Source organism: Taudactylus pleione, unplaced genomic scaffold (assembly GCF_031769625.1).
Source record: "Taudactylus pleione unplaced genomic scaffold, aTauple2 ptg000109l, whole genome shotgun sequence".
Classification (NCBI taxonomy): Eukaryota; Metazoa; Chordata; class Amphibia; order Anura; family Myobatrachidae; genus Taudactylus; species Taudactylus pleione.
In genome coordinates, this window is record NW_028284511.1 from 12,940,360 (window position 1) to 12,961,533 (window position 21,174).

General features: G+C 41.8%; 1 protein-coding gene across 1 annotated transcript; it reads left to right on the forward strand.

The window, feature by feature from the left end:
• The first annotated feature begins 1,728 nt into the window (after positions 1-1,728).
• Positions 1,729-2,784, forward strand: LOC148525284 (4-galactosyl-N-acetylglucosaminide 3-alpha-L-fucosyltransferase FUT6-like). The gene has a single exon (XM_088471075.1). It carries the CDS (start codon positions 1,729-1,731, stop codon positions 2,782-2,784), a length of 1,056 nt encoding a protein of 351 aa, XP_088327201.1.
• The last annotated feature ends 18,390 nt before the right edge of the window (positions 2,785-21,174 follow it).

Genomic DNA, 21,174 nt, shown 5'->3' on the forward strand with positions numbered 1-21,174 from the left:
TCATCCATTCTTTATAGAAAACCATAGTACTGACCTATCCAATTAACTGTGGATGTGTGGTCAAGCAGAACTGGATAAACAAAAGACTTTATGATCATGACAGCGTACTAGGTACAGCAAGTGTTTTGACTTCCACAGCAGCAACATCACATGTAGCATCATCATCCTTATCCTGGCAGGATAATAGTGCTAGCACACACCAGGTATTTCACAGACAAGCGTTGGTTTAGTGTCAATGGAAACCGATAGGTATAGATGGTGTGTTTGTGTCTAAACAAATGAGTATTTACTATCCAATGACAAACCCAACTAAAAATAGGCCATAAGTAGACCTACATTTCCTGGTGGTTTTCTATAGGATAAAACATACCACATGAAATTTCTGCATCACAAACCCCTTTTAATCCTCTCACACCAGAACAAGCATTGCCACATGGTGAGAGTGTACTTTGGTGGTTGGAGGTAGAAGGTGAGCAGTGATTTGTTAGAGAAGATTGTTGATTGTTACTTAGGGTTATATTTATTAAAGTGCAGGTTTTTAGAAGTGGAGATGTACTGTGTAGTGCGGACCGCAGTCATTGCGGTCTACACTACACTGACTGAAATGAACCAGGGACCCACACCGCCAGTCCGACGGCACCCAGGGCATGAGCCCCGGCTGACACCCCCCCCAGTCACGCCACTGGTAAATTTACATGTAAAAAAGTTGTTAATAAGTGCTTTTATCCAAACAAATGTGTTTTAGAACTCAAACATGCCTGTCAGTTAATAGTCTATTATTTGTGCCCAGTTTGTGAATGGTTTGCAAACTGATGCTTAGTAAATCTGCGGTTTCAATACTTGTCTATGTAAAATAAGCAATGGTTGGTCTGATGTTCTAAAGCAGGGGCCACTGTAGTAGTGCCCCCATATAATGCCCTTGTAGTAGTGCCCCTGTAGTAGTGCCCCCATATAATTCCCCTGTAGTAGTGCCCCCATATAATGCCACTGTAGTGCCGCTTGTACAAAAAAAACCAAAAACACTTTCCTTAATCCCCACTCATGCATCCGCCGCTGTCCTGTCCGCCCGGCTGCTCCTCGGAACTATGGGAAGAGACGTCATGATGTCTCTCCCATAGTGCGCATGGAGAGAGGTGAAAGCTGGAGTTCAGAAGAGAACTAAAGCCTCCAGCTAATGCGGCGCTGCAGGGAAGGAGCTGGGCACCCGCTGGTAAAAACATTTCAGTGGGCGTCTGGCTTAGAGCCTCCCTGCGGCACAGCCGGGCATGCATGTGAATCATTCTATATTATAGAATGATTCATATGAATGCCAAGCTGTCCATCCATTACCCCCAGGAATTTAATTTTTAGACCATGTGGGGTAATTTACCCCTTTTCCCTGACCACTGTTCTAAAGTGTTCAAAAGTCAGTCATTTGGTTGGTTTTCTGTCGGTTTTACATTCAGTAAATGGTAGGATTGCAAACCCGATTGAAAATCATCCAAAAAAACAAAACTGACACTTAGTAAATTTACCTCCAAATATCTTACATGGTGTCTTAAAGTACCTAATAACATTCATTAATATGTGTTAAAAATAAAAGCCCATTTTCTCTGCAGAAACAATTACATCACATTGCCACTTTGATGTATTATATTCTCTTTATTTCTCCAACAGTGACATCAGTTGTGAGAAACATCTATTCTCCAAGAAAATTACCATACCGTACCAGTGTTTGTACATAATCAAATGGAGTATTTAAGAAGCACATTGTCTATTAAGAAGTCTTTTATGATATGTATTGCACAGTTGTGCCTTGCAGCCATTTTTTTTACACTCTATAACAATGTAGGTCGCTCAGCAATTAGTGATGCAATTAATTATTTAAACCTTAACATGGAACCAGTTGAACCTACTCGAATCATCCTGGTATGGACTTGGCCATTTGGTAATAAATTTCCCCTTAATGACTGTCCACCCTACCTTATTATTAGTGGATGCTTCTATACAGCTAACAGAACATTGTTTTCTTCTGCCGATGCAGTTGTTATCCATCACAGGGATGTTTGCTACTCTCAAAAACAACTTCCCCAGATGCCAAGACCACCAAATCAGTACTGGGTATGGTATAACTTGGAGTCTCCATCTCATAGCCCAAACTTACACTTTATGGACAATCTCATCAATCTGACCATGTCCTACAGGGCTGACTCTGATATTTTCTCACCAGTTGGCTGGTTGGAGGAGAATAAAGAAGAAGTGAACTTCGCTATCCCTACAAAGACTAAGCTGGTGGCCTGGGCTGTCAGTAACTGGAACCCAAACTCTAGGAGGGTGCGCTATTATCAGCAGCTTAAGAATTTTTTATCCATTGACGTATATGGAAGACAGCATAAACCTCTACCCAGAAGTGAACATGTACAAACACTTTCCAAGTACAAATTTTATCTGTCCTTTGAAAATTCAATACATGAAGACTACATTACAGAGAAACTGTGGAGTAATGCCTTCACATTTGGAGTGGTACCAATTGTATTGGGCCCCTCTCGTGAAAACTATGAACGTTTCATTCCCAAAGACTCTTTTATTCATGTAGATGACTTCTCCACAGCCCAGGAACTGGCTACCTATATTTTAAAGTTAGACAGTGATGATAAAGCTTACCAGCAATATTTCCATTGGAGGTCCAAACTCCATCCTGTTTCAGGCACTAATTGGCAAACTTCTTACTGTAGAGTATGTAGAGCAATAAAAGAAGCTCCTAAAAAAAAGACTATTGCACGACTTGGAGATTGGTACAAATAATTTAAAGACTGTGTTGTGATTAAATATATTAGATGTTAAACATGCCCAATGTATCCAAATCAAAGAAATTACCTGCTCACCTGATTTTATGTGAGTAGGAATGTTTGGCACAAAACTGAATGTTTCATGTTAGACCCCAGCTGCAGAATCTAAGTGCAGTACTGGTTTCATTCAATTTATATGTGCAATTATATATATATATATATATATATATATCGGTGGCTAGACACTTTGTGGAAGCAAAAGATACAATGGCTATGCTTCGATATCGTATGATAGACCACGTCCCTTGGACCATTAGAGGGGGAGATAGGGCTAGGAGATTGCTATAGATAGAAAGCAAATGGATCTTTACTTTTAACACTGTCAGCCCTTTTGGGTTAAATGAAGCTCTTAATTTAAATTGCTTTTTATGAGAATATTAAGAGAATTGGAGAGTTTAAATATACATGCATTAAAGCAAAATATAGACCAAGTTTAATACTTCCTTATGGTGTATTAATTTGATATAATTTAAAATAATGTGTTGTAAAAGCAATATGATATATCACCACAAGATGGCGATCTTGTATGAGGATTAAATTAATAACAAATTAATCATGCAAAGTATGAATTGTTATATGTAATTATGTTAACTTTATAAGTCATTACAATGTGCAAATATCCGTTGGTTAAATATTTATATCTTTTATAGTGTTATCCACATGTTATGTGGACAGTAGACACTGTTTTAAACACTTGTATTTTTCACCCCTAGCAGTCTAGCCAGTCCGTGGACCCGGCTAGCGTCACTTCCGGTGTGACGTCATAGTCGAAAACCGGAAGTAGAACGCCGGATACCGGAGACCTGGATGGCGCGCTGCAGGGACTCACTGTCACTGATCTGTAAGTATAAATTTTTTGTATTTCACTCTATATCTGTGTCCTGACGAAGGGGGATGACCCCGAAACGTTGATAAGCTGATGCAGTAAACACTTTTTTCATTTGAAGTCTGGGAGTGCTGCTTCATTACAAAAGGATATTTGGAGGGGTTTCATACCCCAGGGTGAGCACCTCAGCAGGATAAGAATCATTGCTCATACTTCTTTGGAGTGCCGGTGATTGGTTGTGAATATATATATATAGTGCACCGGCCACTTTTCGTGTTTTGTGTTTTGGTTTTGGATCTGGATCTTTCTTCGTGTTTTGGATCTGGATTGGTTTTGCCAAAAACCACCCTTCCGTGTTTTGGGTTCTGGGTTTTGTGTTTTGGATCTGTATTTTTTTTTTAAAAAAAGCATAAAAACAGCTAAAATCACAGAATTTGTTGGTTTTTCTGCTCCTATGCTATTATTATCCTCAATAACCTTAATTTCCACTCATTTCCAGTCTATTCTGAACACCTCACACTAGTGTTTTTATGTCCAAAAGGTTGCACCGAGGTAGCTGGATGACTATGCTAAGAGATACGAGTGGGCGGCACAAACACGTGGTCCATCTAGGAGTGACACTGCAGTGGCAGACAGGATGGCAGTTTGAAAAACTAGGCCCCAAACAGAACATAATGCAAAGAAAAAAAAGAGGTGCAAGATGGAATTGTCCTTGGACCCTCCCACCCACCCTTATGTTGTATAAACAGGACATGCACACTTTAACAAACCAATCATTTCAGCGCCAGGGTCTGCCACACGACTGTGGCTGAAATGATTGTTTCGTTTGGGCCCCCACAAAACAAGCTGGCAATTAATCTGTCCCTGCACAAACTGGCTCTACGGAGGCAAGATGTCATCCTCATCGTCCTCATCCACCGATTCCTCACCCTCTTCAGTGTTGTGTACATCCTCATTCTCACAGAGTATTAACTCGTCCCCGCTGGAATCCACCACCACAGGTCCCTCTGTAAGTTCTGGAGGCTGTTCTCCCTGGAAGAGTTGATAATTAATTTTTATGAACATCATCTACTCCAGATTTTGTGGAAGCAACCTCCTACGCCTTTCGCTGACAAGGTTCCCGGCTGCACTAAACACTCTTTCGGAGTGCACACTGGAGGGGGGGCAACTCAGCAAAAATAAAGCCAGTTTGTACAGGGGCCTCCAAATTGCCTCTTTTTCCTGCCAGTACATGTACGGACTGTCTGACATGCCTACTTGGATGCTGTCACCGATGTAATCCTTTAACAGACAGACGCACGCTTGTCGCTGCTGCTTTGAGGATGCAGGTGCGGCTACAGCCCACACATTTCACAAAGACAGAAAAAAAAAGAAGAATTTTTTTATTGTTTGTGGAGCGCACTTTGAGGGTTACACCACCCTTTAACAGACAGACGCACGCTTGTCGCTGCTGCTTTAAGGATGCAGGTGCGGCTACAACCCACACATTTCACAAAGACAGAAAAAAAAGAAGAATTTTTTTATTGTTTGTGGAGCTCACTTTGGCCCTCATTCAGAGCCGTACGCTCTGAGCAGAGCGCACGCTCTGAATGAGGGCCGCCCTCCATAAAAATGGATCGTCCTCCTGGACGCTCGTATAGCTGTGGGTCACCACCCACAGCCTATACGAGTGTGCAGTTTGATGGCCGCGATGGTCGTGACCATCGCAACCATCGAAACTGCGAGCCGGAGCCTGCGGTTGAGGTTTTCAACCGCAAGCTCCAGAGTGATTTTGGCTCTATCAGAGCCAAAATCACTCCCTCTGACATCACTAGTGATGTCAGTAGGCCGGCTTCTGACGGGAGGCGTTCCCGTGGGAACGCCCCCGTCAGGGAGGCACGCCCCTGGCACGCCCACCAATGGGGGCGTGCTGTCAATCAACATCGACAGCACGCCCCCTTTGATCAGACACAACGAGCGAAGGACTTTCCTTCGCTCATCGCGTCTGGCGCATGCGCACGACGGAGCTCCCTCCGTCGTGCGCATGCTCAGTGCAGACCATCGACCCACTTGCGAGCGGACAGCCGCTTGCGAGTGGGTCTGAATCAGGGCCTTTGAGGGTTACACCACCCTTTAACAGACAAACGCATGCTTGTCGCTGCTGCTTTGAGGATGCAGGTGGAATCTAGACGGGATTTGGAACCGGGGACACACTACCTCCATCAATTGTCTAAATCCCACTGCACTAATGGCAGATACCGGATGCACGTCTAAAACCAACATAGCAGTCAAGGCCTCAGTTATACGTTTTGCATCAGGATGACTGCTGTCGTACTTCATCCTCATCGCTAGGGACTGTTGGAGGGTCAATTGTTTAGTAAAAGTAGTGGTGTTCCTACTTCCTCTCTGGGATGATGAACAACTCCCAGCAGCAGCAACAGCACTAGGAGGAAGTGGTTCTTGATCTTTCCCTATTTTATTTTTATCGGAGAAAGTTTGGTCCTCCATTTATGTCATATTGATATATACGTGCAGCTAAGGCGCACACAAACACAGAAAATATTTTTTTATTTTTGCTGGAGAGTAGTGCACTTTGTGGGTTACACCACCCTTTAAGAAATGAGCCAGCCGGCCCTTTACTTATGGGACACAGGCGCATGCTTGGCGCTGCTCCTTTGTTGATGCACATGCAGCCACAGTGCACACAATTCACAAACAGAGAAAATATTTTTTTATTTTGTTTGGAGTGTACTTTGGGGGTTACAGCACCCTTTAACGGACAAGCCAGCTGGCCCTTTACTTATGGGACACAGGCTAAAATCACATAAACTGAGCCTGTTTTTGTTCCTACAGTATTTTTAACCTCAATAACATTTATTTCCACTAGTTTCCAGACAATTTTGCAGCTCACAATATTTGTTTTCATCCAGCTTAGGCCCAAAATTTGCACCAAGCTAGCTGACTAATAATAAGCAGCAGCAATGGGCGGCACAAACATGTACCAGTTCAACTTCCAACATGGCAAATCAGGAAACAAATGTTTTTATTATTCAAGAGAGGCCTGAGGGAGTTAGAGTATGTCTATAGTTGAAGGCAGGGAGAGGAATAGTTGATTGGAATCAAAAAATTAAATAAAATTTTCTACCAAAGTAAATTTATGAGGGAGAAGGGTAGGGGAGGAGGGGAGGCATTTGCAAAAAAATATTTTGCTCATTCACTTCAGCCCTTTCCCCAGAAGAATCCTTGAACGCCATGCCTGTTGCTGCTGGGAGTGGATGTTCTCATCCCAGAAGGGGACCAGGAAGACTTCTAGTAGTGTTTTCCAAAACAATTGACTGTTAAATAATCCTTTGCAAAGCTTCCACATGAAAAAGCATTTCCCAACCTGTACAGGGACATTAATAAAAAACATAGGGCCTGATTCAGACCCACTCGTGAGCGGCTGTCCGCTCGCAAGTGGGTCGATGGTCTGCACTGCGCATGCACACGACGGAGGGAGCTCCGTCGTGCGCATGCGCGAGATGCGACGAGCGAAGGACTGTCCTTCGCTCGTAGTGTCTGATAAAAGGGGGCGTGCTGTCGATGTTGATTGACAGCACGCCCCCTTTGGTGGGCGTGCCGGGGGCGTGCCTGCGAGACGGAGGCGTTCCCAAGGGAATGCCTACCATCAGAAGCCGGCCCCACTGACATCACTAGTGATGTCAGTGGGAGTGATTTTGGCTCTGATAGAGCCAAAATCACTCCTGGCCCCGCGGTTGAAAAACTCAACCGCAGGCTTCTGCTCGCAGTGGCGATGGTCGCGATGGTCAAGACCATCGCGACCGTCATCCTGCACACTCGTATATGCTGTGGGTGGTGACCCACAGCTATACAAGCGTCCAGGAGGACGCTACATATTTATGGAGGTGGGCCCTGATTCAGAGCGAGCGCTCTGGTCAGAGCGTACGGCTCTGAATCAGGGCCATAGTCAGTTAGTGGCCTCCAAATTTCCACTTAACCAACACAGATATGTGGACAAGTGCATAATTTATGATTAAGCCAGGGTAGATTTAATTTACAAAAGTGAGAATATTTACAAGGGAGTTATAGAAGTGATGTTGTCCATAGCAACCAATTATATTCTACTTAACATTTACCTAGCACTTTCTAGAAGATAATAGTTAGAACCTGATTGTTTGCTATGGGCAAGCAACATCACTTCTAAAACTCACTTCTAAAAACTCTCACTTTGGTAAATTAAATTTACCCTTTAAAGTCTTTCTTGAGAATCCTGCACCTGCGTCTGCTGCTAGGAGTGGATTTTCATCCCAGAAGGAGACCAGGAAGAGTGCTACTGCTTTCCAAAACAATTGACTGTTAAATAATCCTTTGCAAAGCTTTCACATGAAAATCAATTCCCAACCTGTACAGGGACATTAAAAAAACAAATTAATTTATTTATTATTTATTACCAGTTATTTACAAAGCGCACACATATTCTGCAGTGCTTTATTTATCCATTCACATCACTCCCTTCCCCAATACAGTTTACAATCTATATTCCCTACCACATGCCCAAATTTAGTGGCCTTCAAACTGCCATTGTACCCACTGTCCACTTAACTAGAGCAGATATGTGGACAAGCAGAACAGAGCAGCAAATGCAACATTTCAGGTTTAAGGTTTAAGTCTTACATTATGTCTTTCTTGAAAATTCTTGAGCCCCATGCCTGATGCTGGGAGTGGATTTTCATCCCAGAAGGGATGAAGACATTGTTTCGTCTTCCCAATGGAACTTCTGGCAGGAAAAAGAGGCAATTTATAGGCCCTTACACAAACTGCCCTTGCTTTACTTGAGCTGCCCACCTTTCAGTGTGTACTCAGAAAGCGTTTTCAGCACAGCCGGGAATCCTGTCAGTGATCGGCCTGAGACTACGTCCTCAAAATGTGGAAAAGATGATATCTATCAAAATGAACTACAAAAATTACAGAGGCACCTGTAATGGTGGATTCCAGTGGGGACAAATTTATATTGTGTGAAGAAGATGATGTATACATCATCCCAGATTATACCATCACCCATCCCTATATCGTTATCCCATCTGGTGTTGTGTATCTCTGTTAAATTGCGGATTCATTGTTCACTTTAGTGGATGTGAGCTCCATTTTAGTCCATATCACCACACCTGGGCCCCTACACATCTTCTGACCTGGGCTACTTGAGGAGCAGCTGCACTCTGGAATATGGTTGCATGGATTTGCACCTCTGACTCACTGAAATTCAGGTAGAGGGGCCATGGGTAGGGAGTAGGGACACTATAATCAGAGAATGCAGCTTTAGCTGCTTTATTACATGTTTTAACTATATCCTCTATTTTCACCTTTTGAAAATGTTTATGCAAATCTCAGCTGAGGCGTTTGTGATGTCATGGCTAACATGCACACACACACACACACAGAAAACAAAACACATTGATTGATTGAGTGATTGGGTTGGGGGGGAGAGCACCCAGAATGAGGCAGCAGCCCCTTGATAAACAACACAGGCAGTACCCCTGCACAGCTACATTGCTGGTGATAAGTGGGGCTAATGTGGACACACACAAAAAAACACATTGATTGATTGATTGGATTAGTTTTTTGGGGTGGTCTTGGGGGGAGAGCACCCCTGAATGAGGCAGCAGTCCCTTGATAAACAACATAGGCAGCACTCCTGTGCAGCTACATTGCTGGTGAAAAGTGGAGCTAATGCGCACACACACAGAAAAAAAACCACATTGATTGATTGATTTATTGATTAATTGATTGGATTATTTTTTTTGGCACTTGGGTGGGAGAGCACCCCTGAACGAGGCAGCAGCCCCTTGATAAACGACAGATGTAGCACCTCCTCGAAGAAGGCACCTGTGCTGAAATGCGTTGGAGACCCTCACATCAAACCCGACACCGATCCAGGCTGACCTCCACTAAAGATCCCCATACCCACCAGGGACCACCAATGCAGAAAGCTCTCCCACCCGCCTGCTGGTCCGCACCGCTCACACCTCCAGTGACCGGCTCCACCCCGGACCACTCTATCTCGCCCCCTGCTCCCAGGCATGCTCAGCAACTCACTGCTGGCCAGGGGTGTCTCCACCGTTGATCCCCATTTCCACAAGGGACCGTCAGTGATAAGAGCATCCTGCACATCCGGCCGCAAGTCCGCCCAGCCAACATCACCAGTGACCAGCTCCATCCCGGTCACACTTTCCACATCCCACCTCCTCCCTGGCTTTTTTTGAATCAGTATCCCGGGCAGACCACCCCCCAGGGGTGGTCCCAGCACACACATTGCAACCCAGCCTCCCAGCGGCTCACCCATCCACACCTCTGGCTCTGCACCACCAGCGGCACAACCAAGAGCCAACTTCAGCTGCATACTCTGGTCGCTGACCTCCGCAGACCAATCAGAACAGCCATGCACCTGCAGCACACCAGCAACACGCTGATCCAGCTCCCCAACAAACCTGCAGCTTCCAACCTATCTGCAAAGGCCGCAACGTCGACCTACATCACCATAACAAAAAACCTACCAGTAGGTAAGTACTGCCAAGACTCACACCAACACGCGGGACGCCGCACAGGTGTTCCAACCCACTCTGCAAATCCCCCCACCCCCGGAGACTTCCTAGACTGTCGACCATAGGTCCAGCAGGGGTGATGTGCAAGGTCACTGAACCGCACGGGAAGGAGCCCCCTAAAAGGGTCCACCTACCTCCCCAGTCTCATCACCACTCATCACTGAACCCCACCCACCTGCCCGGGATCTTAACAGAGCAGCATTGTGATTACTCAATAAAAGATTTTGCCCCAAATTACTGTGTCTCACTGGCCTCATTTTGATCCTATTCCATTCCCCTTTTCACATTACTCCAAACTACACTCCATACCCAATCACACCCTCCTCACTCCCAAAACACCACCACCACCAGAAGAAACATTCTAATTAACACCACTCACAAACACACACAAGTCATCACCATCACCACTACTAGCAGGAAGAGCGCACCTTACCCCCCGACAGATGTAGCAATCCTGTGCAGCTACATTGCTGATAAGTGTGGCTAACACGCACGCACACACACAAAAAATATATATTTTTTTCACATTGGGAGTGAAGAGCACCCTTGATGGACAGAGCACCCCCTGGAAAACACAGCAGCACAGCCAGCCGCTATGGACAAAAGCCAGCGCCTATGGATGGGACAACAGCCAGCTTCTATGGACAGCAGCCATCCAGCCCCTATGGACAGGACAACAGCCAGCCAGCCCCTATGGACAACAGCCAGCCAGCCCCTATGGACATTAAGCAGCCAGCCCCTGACAAGTAACAACAGTAGCCAGCCCCTATACACAGCAACCACAGCCCCCTCCTTCCTCTTCACTCTCCAAAGCGGGAATGAAAATGGTGGTGATCTTTTATACAATCCAAAACTCGCGAGAATCTGACAGTGGGATGATGGCATTTTGCCTTGTTTTGAGATCCGAGTCAGGTGGGAAATTCCAAGACTAATCGGATCTTGGCTCAGATCTCTAAGTTCGGGTGGGTTCGGATTATCTGAGATCTGAACCTGCTCATCTCTAATACCAATGGCATATCACCAGGCTTCTCACAGGAATGAAGAAGAAATCTGGCACTGCACCTTCTGAATAAGTTGTATATAAGCCAAATATACTACTGCCCAGAAAAAGTGGTAAAATATATCTACCCACCAAAATATGACAAAAGAAGTAATTTATTTGAGGCGCTGTATAATAAGCTAATATATATTTAATAAAATAGTATTTGTATTCAAAAATCAATAATGATGCATCTGTTAAAATAAAATGTATAACTCCACTAGAAAATCTAGTCAGGAATAAAAAACTCACATATGTCTAAAATTTAGACTATAAATCACATATATAACACTGCATATTTCAGATCGTGCATCTAAACCAGTATTTATGTGATAAACAAATATTATATCCAGAGAATATCTTTGTTTCACACAATTATACTCCTTGTAACAATACTGATGAATATTGCGTGAAGTACTAGAAACTGTACCGGAGGTCTATGGCGGTTTCAATTTTATAATTCCATAACCCCTATATCTTATTTGCTGACTTTAATTGAGAAAAGTCAGTCAGAAAGCGATTTGCGTTTGTATTGTCTTTTATCTCCAAATAGCACCCTGCTTGCTCTTGTAGATGTTTTTATCCGGACATATAAAATCCAAGTATTCAAACTGATAATCAGCTATAGCATTATTGTCCTCCACATGAGGCTGGCACATGCTGTCAGCGTTAATAATGCTGTCTCCCACACAGAGCTGAGTTTAGAATATAGTGCTGATAAAGATGATAAATCCAGAAAGATATATAAAACACAGGCAGGTAATAATACGATTTGTAAGCTCTGTTAATACCATCTATCATACGGGGCTGCTATGTAGTGCCAGCTCCAGCGTATCGTCTCTCACACAGGGCTCTGCTCACTGGCATGCTGCTGGTATACGGCTTGGATGGATACTTTGTACTCCACTGTTACTAAATTGACAGAATATATTGCAAGTAACCATGAGGCTGGTGAGACAATCAATGTTGTTTAGTTAGATAGAGGTTTAGCTCACCGTCACTGCTCTCCGTCTGCAGCTTCAATTGCACAGATTGTCAGTGTTGACCGGTCAGACACTCCCAAAAAACACAGAGTTGGTTGGTCTCTACGTGTTTCTCCACCTTTGTGCGTCTCGGCAGCTTCCTTAGGAGACAGTTATGTCTGTATCACAAATCCAGCTATTTAGATGTCCAATGATCAGCTGTATATAATTAGGTCAATTAGTCATTGCCTTTTTTTCCCTTTCCATTGATCCTCAGCTGGATTTTTTGTTTCCATTTATTTGAAACAACTTAGTTTGCCTTAAGTCTGATTACATATTCCTAGATCTAATATCTATATAGTTGTGATAGATTATAAACAATATTTCTAAACTTGAATCACTATATAAAAACAGTAAAATATCAATAATCAATTTGCATGAATATTTTCTATATACTGTAAGTCATAATAATATGTTCTCTGAATATCACAATTCTCAGTAGGCATATTTGTTTAAACCAACCATAGTAAACATAATAATTATTAATAGACAAATCTCAGGGGCACAACTCCAAATTATTGATAATATATAAATGCAATAACATTTTGCAATCAATAGAGGTTTTTAGCATAATCATGGCCAAGGTTATGGGCCTACCCACCATATCCAGGTAACCTCTTTAGGGTAGGTCCCTAACATACTAGGGTTCAAATACAGAGTGCAGGACCCCCCAAACTGGCCCAGCTAAGGTGCCCCAGGGCACCACCATAGTAAGAAAGGTGCAGTGTAAAGAGATAGTTAAGAGCAGCCACAGCTGCATATAAAGAATGAAAATAAAAAAGTGAAGTACATGTATATTAAACACACAGTGAAGGGTTAAAATGTGTTATAAAAGAAAATTGTGTTATAATGTGGTGCCCGGAAACAGATCAACCAAAGCAATCCAGGGGGACCCACGCCCCAAAAATGAACCAAAGTTGCACTACAGTATATAACTTGTAGGACTTACCTAGAATTGTACCTAATACCAGTGTGCATAAACATTACCAGACTGAATGCTTTTAAACCAATAAGGAAGGGTGCTAATCCAGACTGAGGGTGTCTCCTTTCCTTCAGATGTGCAATAAAGCACATTAAATGGAGTATATAGGAAAGATTCCTGGACTGCACACCCTGAATATATATAATGGGAGGTGCTACCTGATGAGACTAATTGCAGGCACATATGGAGTCTGATAATGTTTATGCAAACTGATATTAGACACAATACCTTGCCTATTTTCAAATATGATATCACTCTAGAGTATTTAAGGGACCTCAATTCTTTGTCTCCCTGTATAATTGGCCATAGATTCTTAAGTAATCTTCAATTACTTTATGTGAGGTGTTAAACTTCCTCACCCAATGTACTTTGTCATTTGTATATTTGGACCCAGTTTTTTCAAAAAGATCCTTCCTAGGAATACTCTCAGTTTTTAATGAGGCTGATTTCAATGTCCGGTCTGAGTATCCCCGACTTCTGAATTTATTGGTCATCTGTTCCAGTCCTGTATGTAAATCATCTTCCTTGCTAGTTACCCTCTTTACCTGCAGCATCTGAGAGAATGGTAAACTTCTAATGGTTGCTGGTGCGTGGTGGCTACTACCTAGTAACAGAGTGTTCAGGTCCATCGGTTTTGTATAGATTTTTGTCGAAAGAATATTATTATCAACTGTAATCAGGACATCAAGGTACGAAATTTGTTCCAAACTCAATGAGTACATAAATTTAATTGGACAGTCCAATCCATTAATATGCTCAACAAGGGATATGTACTCATCATAGTCACCTTGCCAAAATAAAATCACATCATCAATATATCTCGAATAAAAAATATTTTGTCCCTGACATCTCTGTTGAAAAAATTTTTTTTTCAATCTCAAACATATGAGTTCGCATATGCTGGTGCCATATGTGACCCCATTGCGCATCCACTGCACTGTAGATCAAAGTAGAAATAATTTTTATACAAAATAAATTCCAATAATGTTAGAAAAAAATCCAATTCAGGACCTTTGTATAAGACATTATCACTCAGAAGATTGCGCATAGATTTGATTCCTTCATGATGTGGAATATTTGTGTATAAACTTGTGATGTCAAGGGTGCACTTCCAAACATTACTGGGAATTGGGCCCAATTCTTCCAATTTAGTGAGGAGTACCGTGTTATCCTTGAGATATGCTTCTTGTGCTTGTACACATGGTTGTATATAGAAGTCCAGGTATTCAGAAATTTTACTACATAAGGAGCCTCTAGCAGAAATAATCGGACGTCCTGGTGGCCTTTCCAAACTCTTCTGTATCTTAGGTAGACTGTAGAGCAAAGGAACCTTAGGAAAGTCAGTTTTTAAAAAAAGGCAGGTGTCAGTGTCAATGATTCCATCCACAACAGCTCTATCCAACAAGGAATCCGATTCCATTTTTATAACATTGTGTTGGATTTGCATTCAACATATGATAGACTGTGTCATCAGAAAGTTGTCTCAATAATTCATCTCTGTAGTGGACAACATCCTGCACCACTACACCTCCTCCCTTATACGCTGGACGGAACACCACATCTTTAAAGGAACTCAGATCCTTAAGTGCTTTAAATTCATCTCTTGATAGATTTCTCCTTATTTGTGTTTGTTTCTTAGCCAATTTAGATACCTGGACATCTAATGCTTTCATGAAAGAAATAATTGACGTATTAGTCGATGCTGGATCAAAAGAAGATTTTATTTTAAATTGTTTATCAATCTAAGGCACCCCTGCTGTTATATCTTTATTTCCAAAAAATTCTCTGAGTTTGAGTTGACGATTAAGAAATGTTTGATCTATTTTCCAGTCCAGTTCATTAAATGATGTAGTAGGGATGAAGCTTAAACCTTTGCTTAATACAGTCTCAGTTTGGCTTAAGGTCCTTGAAGATAGCTTAAACACCAAATCTATTTCTTGCATCCTCGTCCCCTTCCTGATGTTATGGTGGCATTGCCCACCCCTTCTTATTGGTGTTTTCTTACCCTGCACCCTGCATGGGTACCTACTCCTAAAGGGGTTTGCCACTGGTGCTTGGAATGTCACTGGCAATAGGAGTCTCTTCATCTGAAGAGGAACATGCTTCACTTGAAATAAATGCATCATGATTATATCTTGCAGCACGCAATTTGCATCTATATGGTCGGGATTCATTTTGTGTGGGGTCTGCCAGCCACCCTGTAAACCCGTTGCTCAGCATAGTCTTTGTTTACTTTCTCAATTTTTTGTTTTTTGAAAGCAATCAACTCTCGTTTATAGACAGCCACTTGCTGAGTAAGTTTATCAAACCATAGATTTTTAGTATCACCCAGTAATGTTTGCTTATGGAGAGTCCAGTGCCAGTTATCGGGAAGACTCCTCTATTACCAATGTCATCAAGTAAAAGTGACAGCACAGTGTGCTATTCTTAATCATAAATAATCTTGTGACATTAAGTGGTAGCACAGTGTTATTATTATTCATAAATCATTAATCTTGTGACACTAAGTGGTAGCACAGTGTGTTATTCTTATTCAGAAATATTTAATCTTGTGACATTGCAAGTGGTAGCGCAGTGTGTTATTCTTATTCATAAATAATTAATCTTCTGACACTAAGGAGTACATTTACTAAGATGGGAGTTATATTAAGAAGTGATGTTGCCCATAGAACCAATCAAGTTCCAGGTATTATCTTCTAGAAGGTGCTAAATAAATGAGATGTAGAATCTGATTGGTTGCTATGGGCAACATTACTTCTTAAATAGAACTCCCATCTTAGTAAATTTACCCCTAAGTGGTAGAACAGTGTGTATTCTTATTCATAAATAATTAATCTTGTGACACTAAGTGGTAGCGCAGTGTGTTAGTCTTATTCATAAACAATCTTGTGACACTGTAAGTGGCAGCGCAGTGTGTTATTCTTCTTATTCATAAAAAAATATTGTGACACTGTAGGTTATTGATATCGCAGTGTTATATTTAAAATTGGTACAAATTGATGAGTGTGCTGTACCCCACTTCATTCGTGTTTGTTGATATGGAGAATGATCAGTTGAGAATTGAGAGGAGAGCAGGAACCACATACTAGTGCTGTAGCTGCTGCCAGTGCCACCAGTCATGATGATACTAGTCCATCTACATCATCTACTAGAACCGATGCCCAAGGACAAACAAGGCTTAAGACAGGGCATCTAAAATCAAGAACCAATCTTTTCCAATGGTAAAGAAGAAAACATCAAAAGGAAAGTTAGCTGCAGAAAGACAGAATTGGCAATATGCCAGTTTCACCACATGAAGTGGCAAGGAAAGGCTAAGGCCTTGGCCTTTATTTATGACTGGTGGTTCTGCCTCTTATGATAATGTAAGCACAAGTGAACATGCTAACATAGAAATCGAGGATGCTTCCATGGAAGTGCACCAGGATGAGCAGGATATTTGTGTAGCTGATGCTAATAAGGATGTTGATGATGAGGATGTTGATGATAAGGATGTTGATGATGATGAGGATGCTTTTTGTGTAGTGAACTGGAATCTTTGCAAAGGATTGTTAACAGTCAATTGTTTTTTAAAGCACTACTAGTAGTCTTCCTGGTCTCCTTCTTGGATGAAAATTCACTCCCAGCAGCAGCAGTAGGCATAGCACACAAGGATTCTACTGGGGCAAGGACTGATGTGAATGAGTAAAATATTTTTTGCATATGCCTCCCCTCCTCCCTCATAAATTTGCTTCAGAATCAAATTTTTTTATTAAATTTACTACCAATCAACCCTTCCTGTCCCTGCCACCTTCAACGACATACATACCCCAACTCCCTCAGGCCTCTTGAATAATAAAAACATTGGTGTGCCATGTTGGAAGTTGAACTTCCACGTGTTTGTGCCGACCACTGCTGCCACTTAGCTTAGTCAGCCAGCAAGCTCAATGCAAATTTTGGGCCTAAACTGGATGAAAACAATATTGTGAGCTGTGAGGTGGAAAAAATTTACTGGAAATTAGTGGAAATTAATGTTATTGAGGTTAATAATACAAATTATATAATTTTAGCAGATTTATAAATTAATAAAAAAAAAAAATAACAGTTCCAAAACCAAAACCAAAACACAAGGGGCGGTTTTGTCAAACCCAAATCCAGATCTAAAACACAAGGAGATACAGATACAAAACCAAAACATGGGGGTTGGCGCATATTCCTCGTTCCGATATTTAAATTACCTTCATAAAGTTGCATTTGATCTGCCTCTTGCTCTAATAAAGCTATAATGTGGGATGATAAACAATTATTTATATTCCAGGACTATTCAGTTGAGCTAACTAAAAGCATTTTCTCCCATATGCTCCCAGCTTATAAAGGATAACTGATAATTTGCTCTCATCTATCCGGCAAAACTTCATCTTTTCAACAGGGGACACCTATAAAGACTTTCTCACCCCGGAAGATAAAGCATGTTATTTGAAGGAGGAAGCCTGCTCTCATGGAATTGACATTTCAGATCCTCCATTGACCCTGACCTGAATGCTATGCACAGTACCTACCAAATATCTGTTTATTTACAATTCAAGTTGATATGTCTTAGTAAGAGTGAAATAAGTTAATTCATACTGATACCATCAGTTAAGCATTATGCCATATCTCCACTCTGATGTATACTGTGTTCCTCTTATTAGGGATCCTCCTCCTATTCCCTTGCTTTCATTATACTCGATATATGTTATATATTTCTTATCAATATTTTATTTACTTCAGGGGTTCCCCTGGGTCTATAATTCAATTTGTAATTGTTTTGCACTTCCTTAATATGTCAAGGTTTGGCCTGTTTTTCTCTCTTGTTCTGAAGTGCAGGTGGAGCTCTTGTCACAAGTCGCCACAGCATCTTGTTTGACATCAGTACTCCAGGTGGCTCTCTTGTGCCTGTTGCTAGGAGACAAGGATGCCGGGCTGCCACTCCAAGAGGTCTTCCTACCTGGCTGCTCCATCACCTCCACCCTGCACTGATTGGACCTTCTTCCTTTTTTACCCCTGCTGGTCCTCTGCTCTGATGCCAGCTATAGCGTTCAGTACATAGCTTCCGGTTCCTGTGAGTAGTTCATGTTCCTGTGTGTTCCAGCTCATCATGTCCAGTGTGTATCACAACAGTCTCTGCCACACTTCAGTATCTGTGTGGACTATCTGCAAGTAACACCATAGCAGTCTCTGCCACACTTCAGCGTCTGTATGAACTATCTGCAAGTAACACCACAGCAGTCTCTGCCACAATTTAGCATCTGTGTGGACAGTCTGTTAGTATATTGCAGCAGTCTCAGCCACACTTCTGTGTCTATGTGGCTAATAACAACACAGCAGTCTCTTTTGCTCTTCAGCGTCTGTGTGCACTTTCTGTTATTAACATCACAGCAGTTATCTGCTGCACTTCTGCGTCTGTGTGGACTTTCAATTAACTACATCAGCCCTCCAGGCTGCAACATGTCAAGTATACATCAGCCCTCAAGGCTGCAACCAGCCAAGTACACATCAGCCCCCAGGGATGCAACCAGCCAAGTACACATCAGCCCCTAAGGCTGCAACCAGCCAAGTAAATATCAGCCCTCAAGGCTGCGACTTGGTCTCCAGACCACAACCTTGCTAAGTGTCGAACAGACCCCAAGGCTATGAATTGGCCACAGGGCCTAACCTCTGACAAGGATTACCTCTTCAGCTGACCCCATCGGTTCATATAATCCTCAGCACTATTGCTTTTTGTCAGAGGTGAATCTCATCCCAGATGCATAACATCCAGTCACCTGGGGTTCCTCCTACCTCTACTGTGTGAATCTTCCCAGGTATTCACAGCAGCTCTATTCTGATTGTTTTTCTTGTTTAAGCTGCATTTTGCAGTATGTATTTTTGCAGGTCACTCCTACTTGTATTTTGAACGGAAGTCTCATATTTGCGAATACCTATATTATTCCCCTCCTGGGTTTTTCTTTTTCTAATATATTTCTTTTGTTTTGATCTCACCATTTCAAAGTCTATATTATTATTCGTGTCTCTGTATGTCTTACCATGTCCATCTTCTTATGCATTTCCTCCCTTCCTCTGTCTTGCTACTCGTAAGTCAGAATCCTTGTTATATTCAATACAATTCCAAAGATAGGGTGTGGTTATCCTTTGTAAAAAATCCTTAAATATAGAGATTTTTTCAGTTGTTTCAGATCCAGGAAGAAGATGTCATTGCCTCTGTGTCATATGCCAACACTAAACTAACTTTGTGTAGTATCTATACCCCTAAAAAATATAAAATAATTCTTTCAAATTTTGATTGCTAAACTATCATTATATAATTCTTCCTCATTGCTAGTCTGTGGAGACTTCAATTTGATTTCTTCAACCTTCCTTGACAGGTCTTCTACATTTCCAAAACCCCATTCTCTCCCCAAACTAGGTACTCCCTTTTTTGCCAAATGTCTTCAGCTGATAGATGTCTGGAGAGCACTGCACCCTATGGAAAAAAACTTCCCTTGTCTTTCAGCAGCCTATAAATCCCTGACAAGGATTGACTATTTGTTAATTTCATCTTATTTCTTTAAAAAAATATCCATTGCCACCATTGAACCAATAGGGCTCTCCGACCATGCTTTGGTTTGGTCTACTCTTCATTTAACTGCTGACTCTGGTTCCTATCAGCAGTGGTGTTTCCATTCCCATCTAACCCACTCCCTTAATTTCCAAAATAAATATTAATCTGCCTGGGAGGAATATAAAACTAACATTTTCTCTCATGCAGAAACAAATCCCTCCCTGTTTTGGCAAACTGATAAATCTGTTCTGAGGGGTTCTACACTTTTGTACATCATCTCCACTAAAAAGAGATATGCCACTACCTACACAGAACTACAAAATAATCTTACTGAAGAACACCAACCCTATCTAATAGACATATTTACCATACAGCAAAAATTCCCTTTGTCGAGTATCTACAAGCTATGGGTGATAGTATTTATTCGCAGTTAACTATCGTTTTCACAAATTTGGTAACAAAGACTGGTTGTCTTCTCACTAATATTCTAAATGGAAATTGGTGGTTCTCTTACCACGTCCAATACCCAGGTGGCTGATGTCATGAAATCTTTTTATGAATCTCTTTATTCCAACTCTGACCCACCAAATAGCCCCACTCCCCACTTGGATTCCAACACACAAATATATTGGGAATCGCTCCCATATCCCTCAAATTCCCTCGGATCTAATATCCATGTTGACTGCTCCCATTACTATAGAACACAGGTTCTCAAACTCGGTCCTCAGGACCCCAAACAGTGCATGTTTTCCAGGTCTCCTCACAGAATCAAAAGTTAAATAATTAGCTCCACCAGTGGATCTTTTAAAATGTGTCAGAGAGTAATGAATACTCCTGTGCACCTGCTGGGTGACCTGGAAAACATGAACTGTGTGGGGTCCTGAGGACCAAGTTTGAGAACCACTGCTATAGAAGAAGTCACTTATGTGATAAGACATCTTAAATCTGTGAAAGCCCCTGGTCCAGATGGTATGAATGGAGATTTTTATAAAATTATCACCCCTAGGATAAGTGAAATCCTAGTATCTATATGTAATCATATAATTTCTAAGGAATCTATTCCGTTTTTCTTTAATACCATTATCCTTAAAATTCTCCCAAAACCTGGAAGAAATGTATCCCTGCCTGGTTCCTATAGACCTATTTCTTTATTAAATTAGGACTATAAAATGTAACAAGCATTTTGGCAGACAGATTAAAATTAGTCCTACCCCATAGCATTCATTAGGAACAGACTGGATTCATATATGGTAGTCATTGTTCTGTAAACATCTGTAGAGTTCTCTCAGCTTTTCAGGTCAAATTACATAATCCTGATATTGATATGAGTGCTATAATATCCT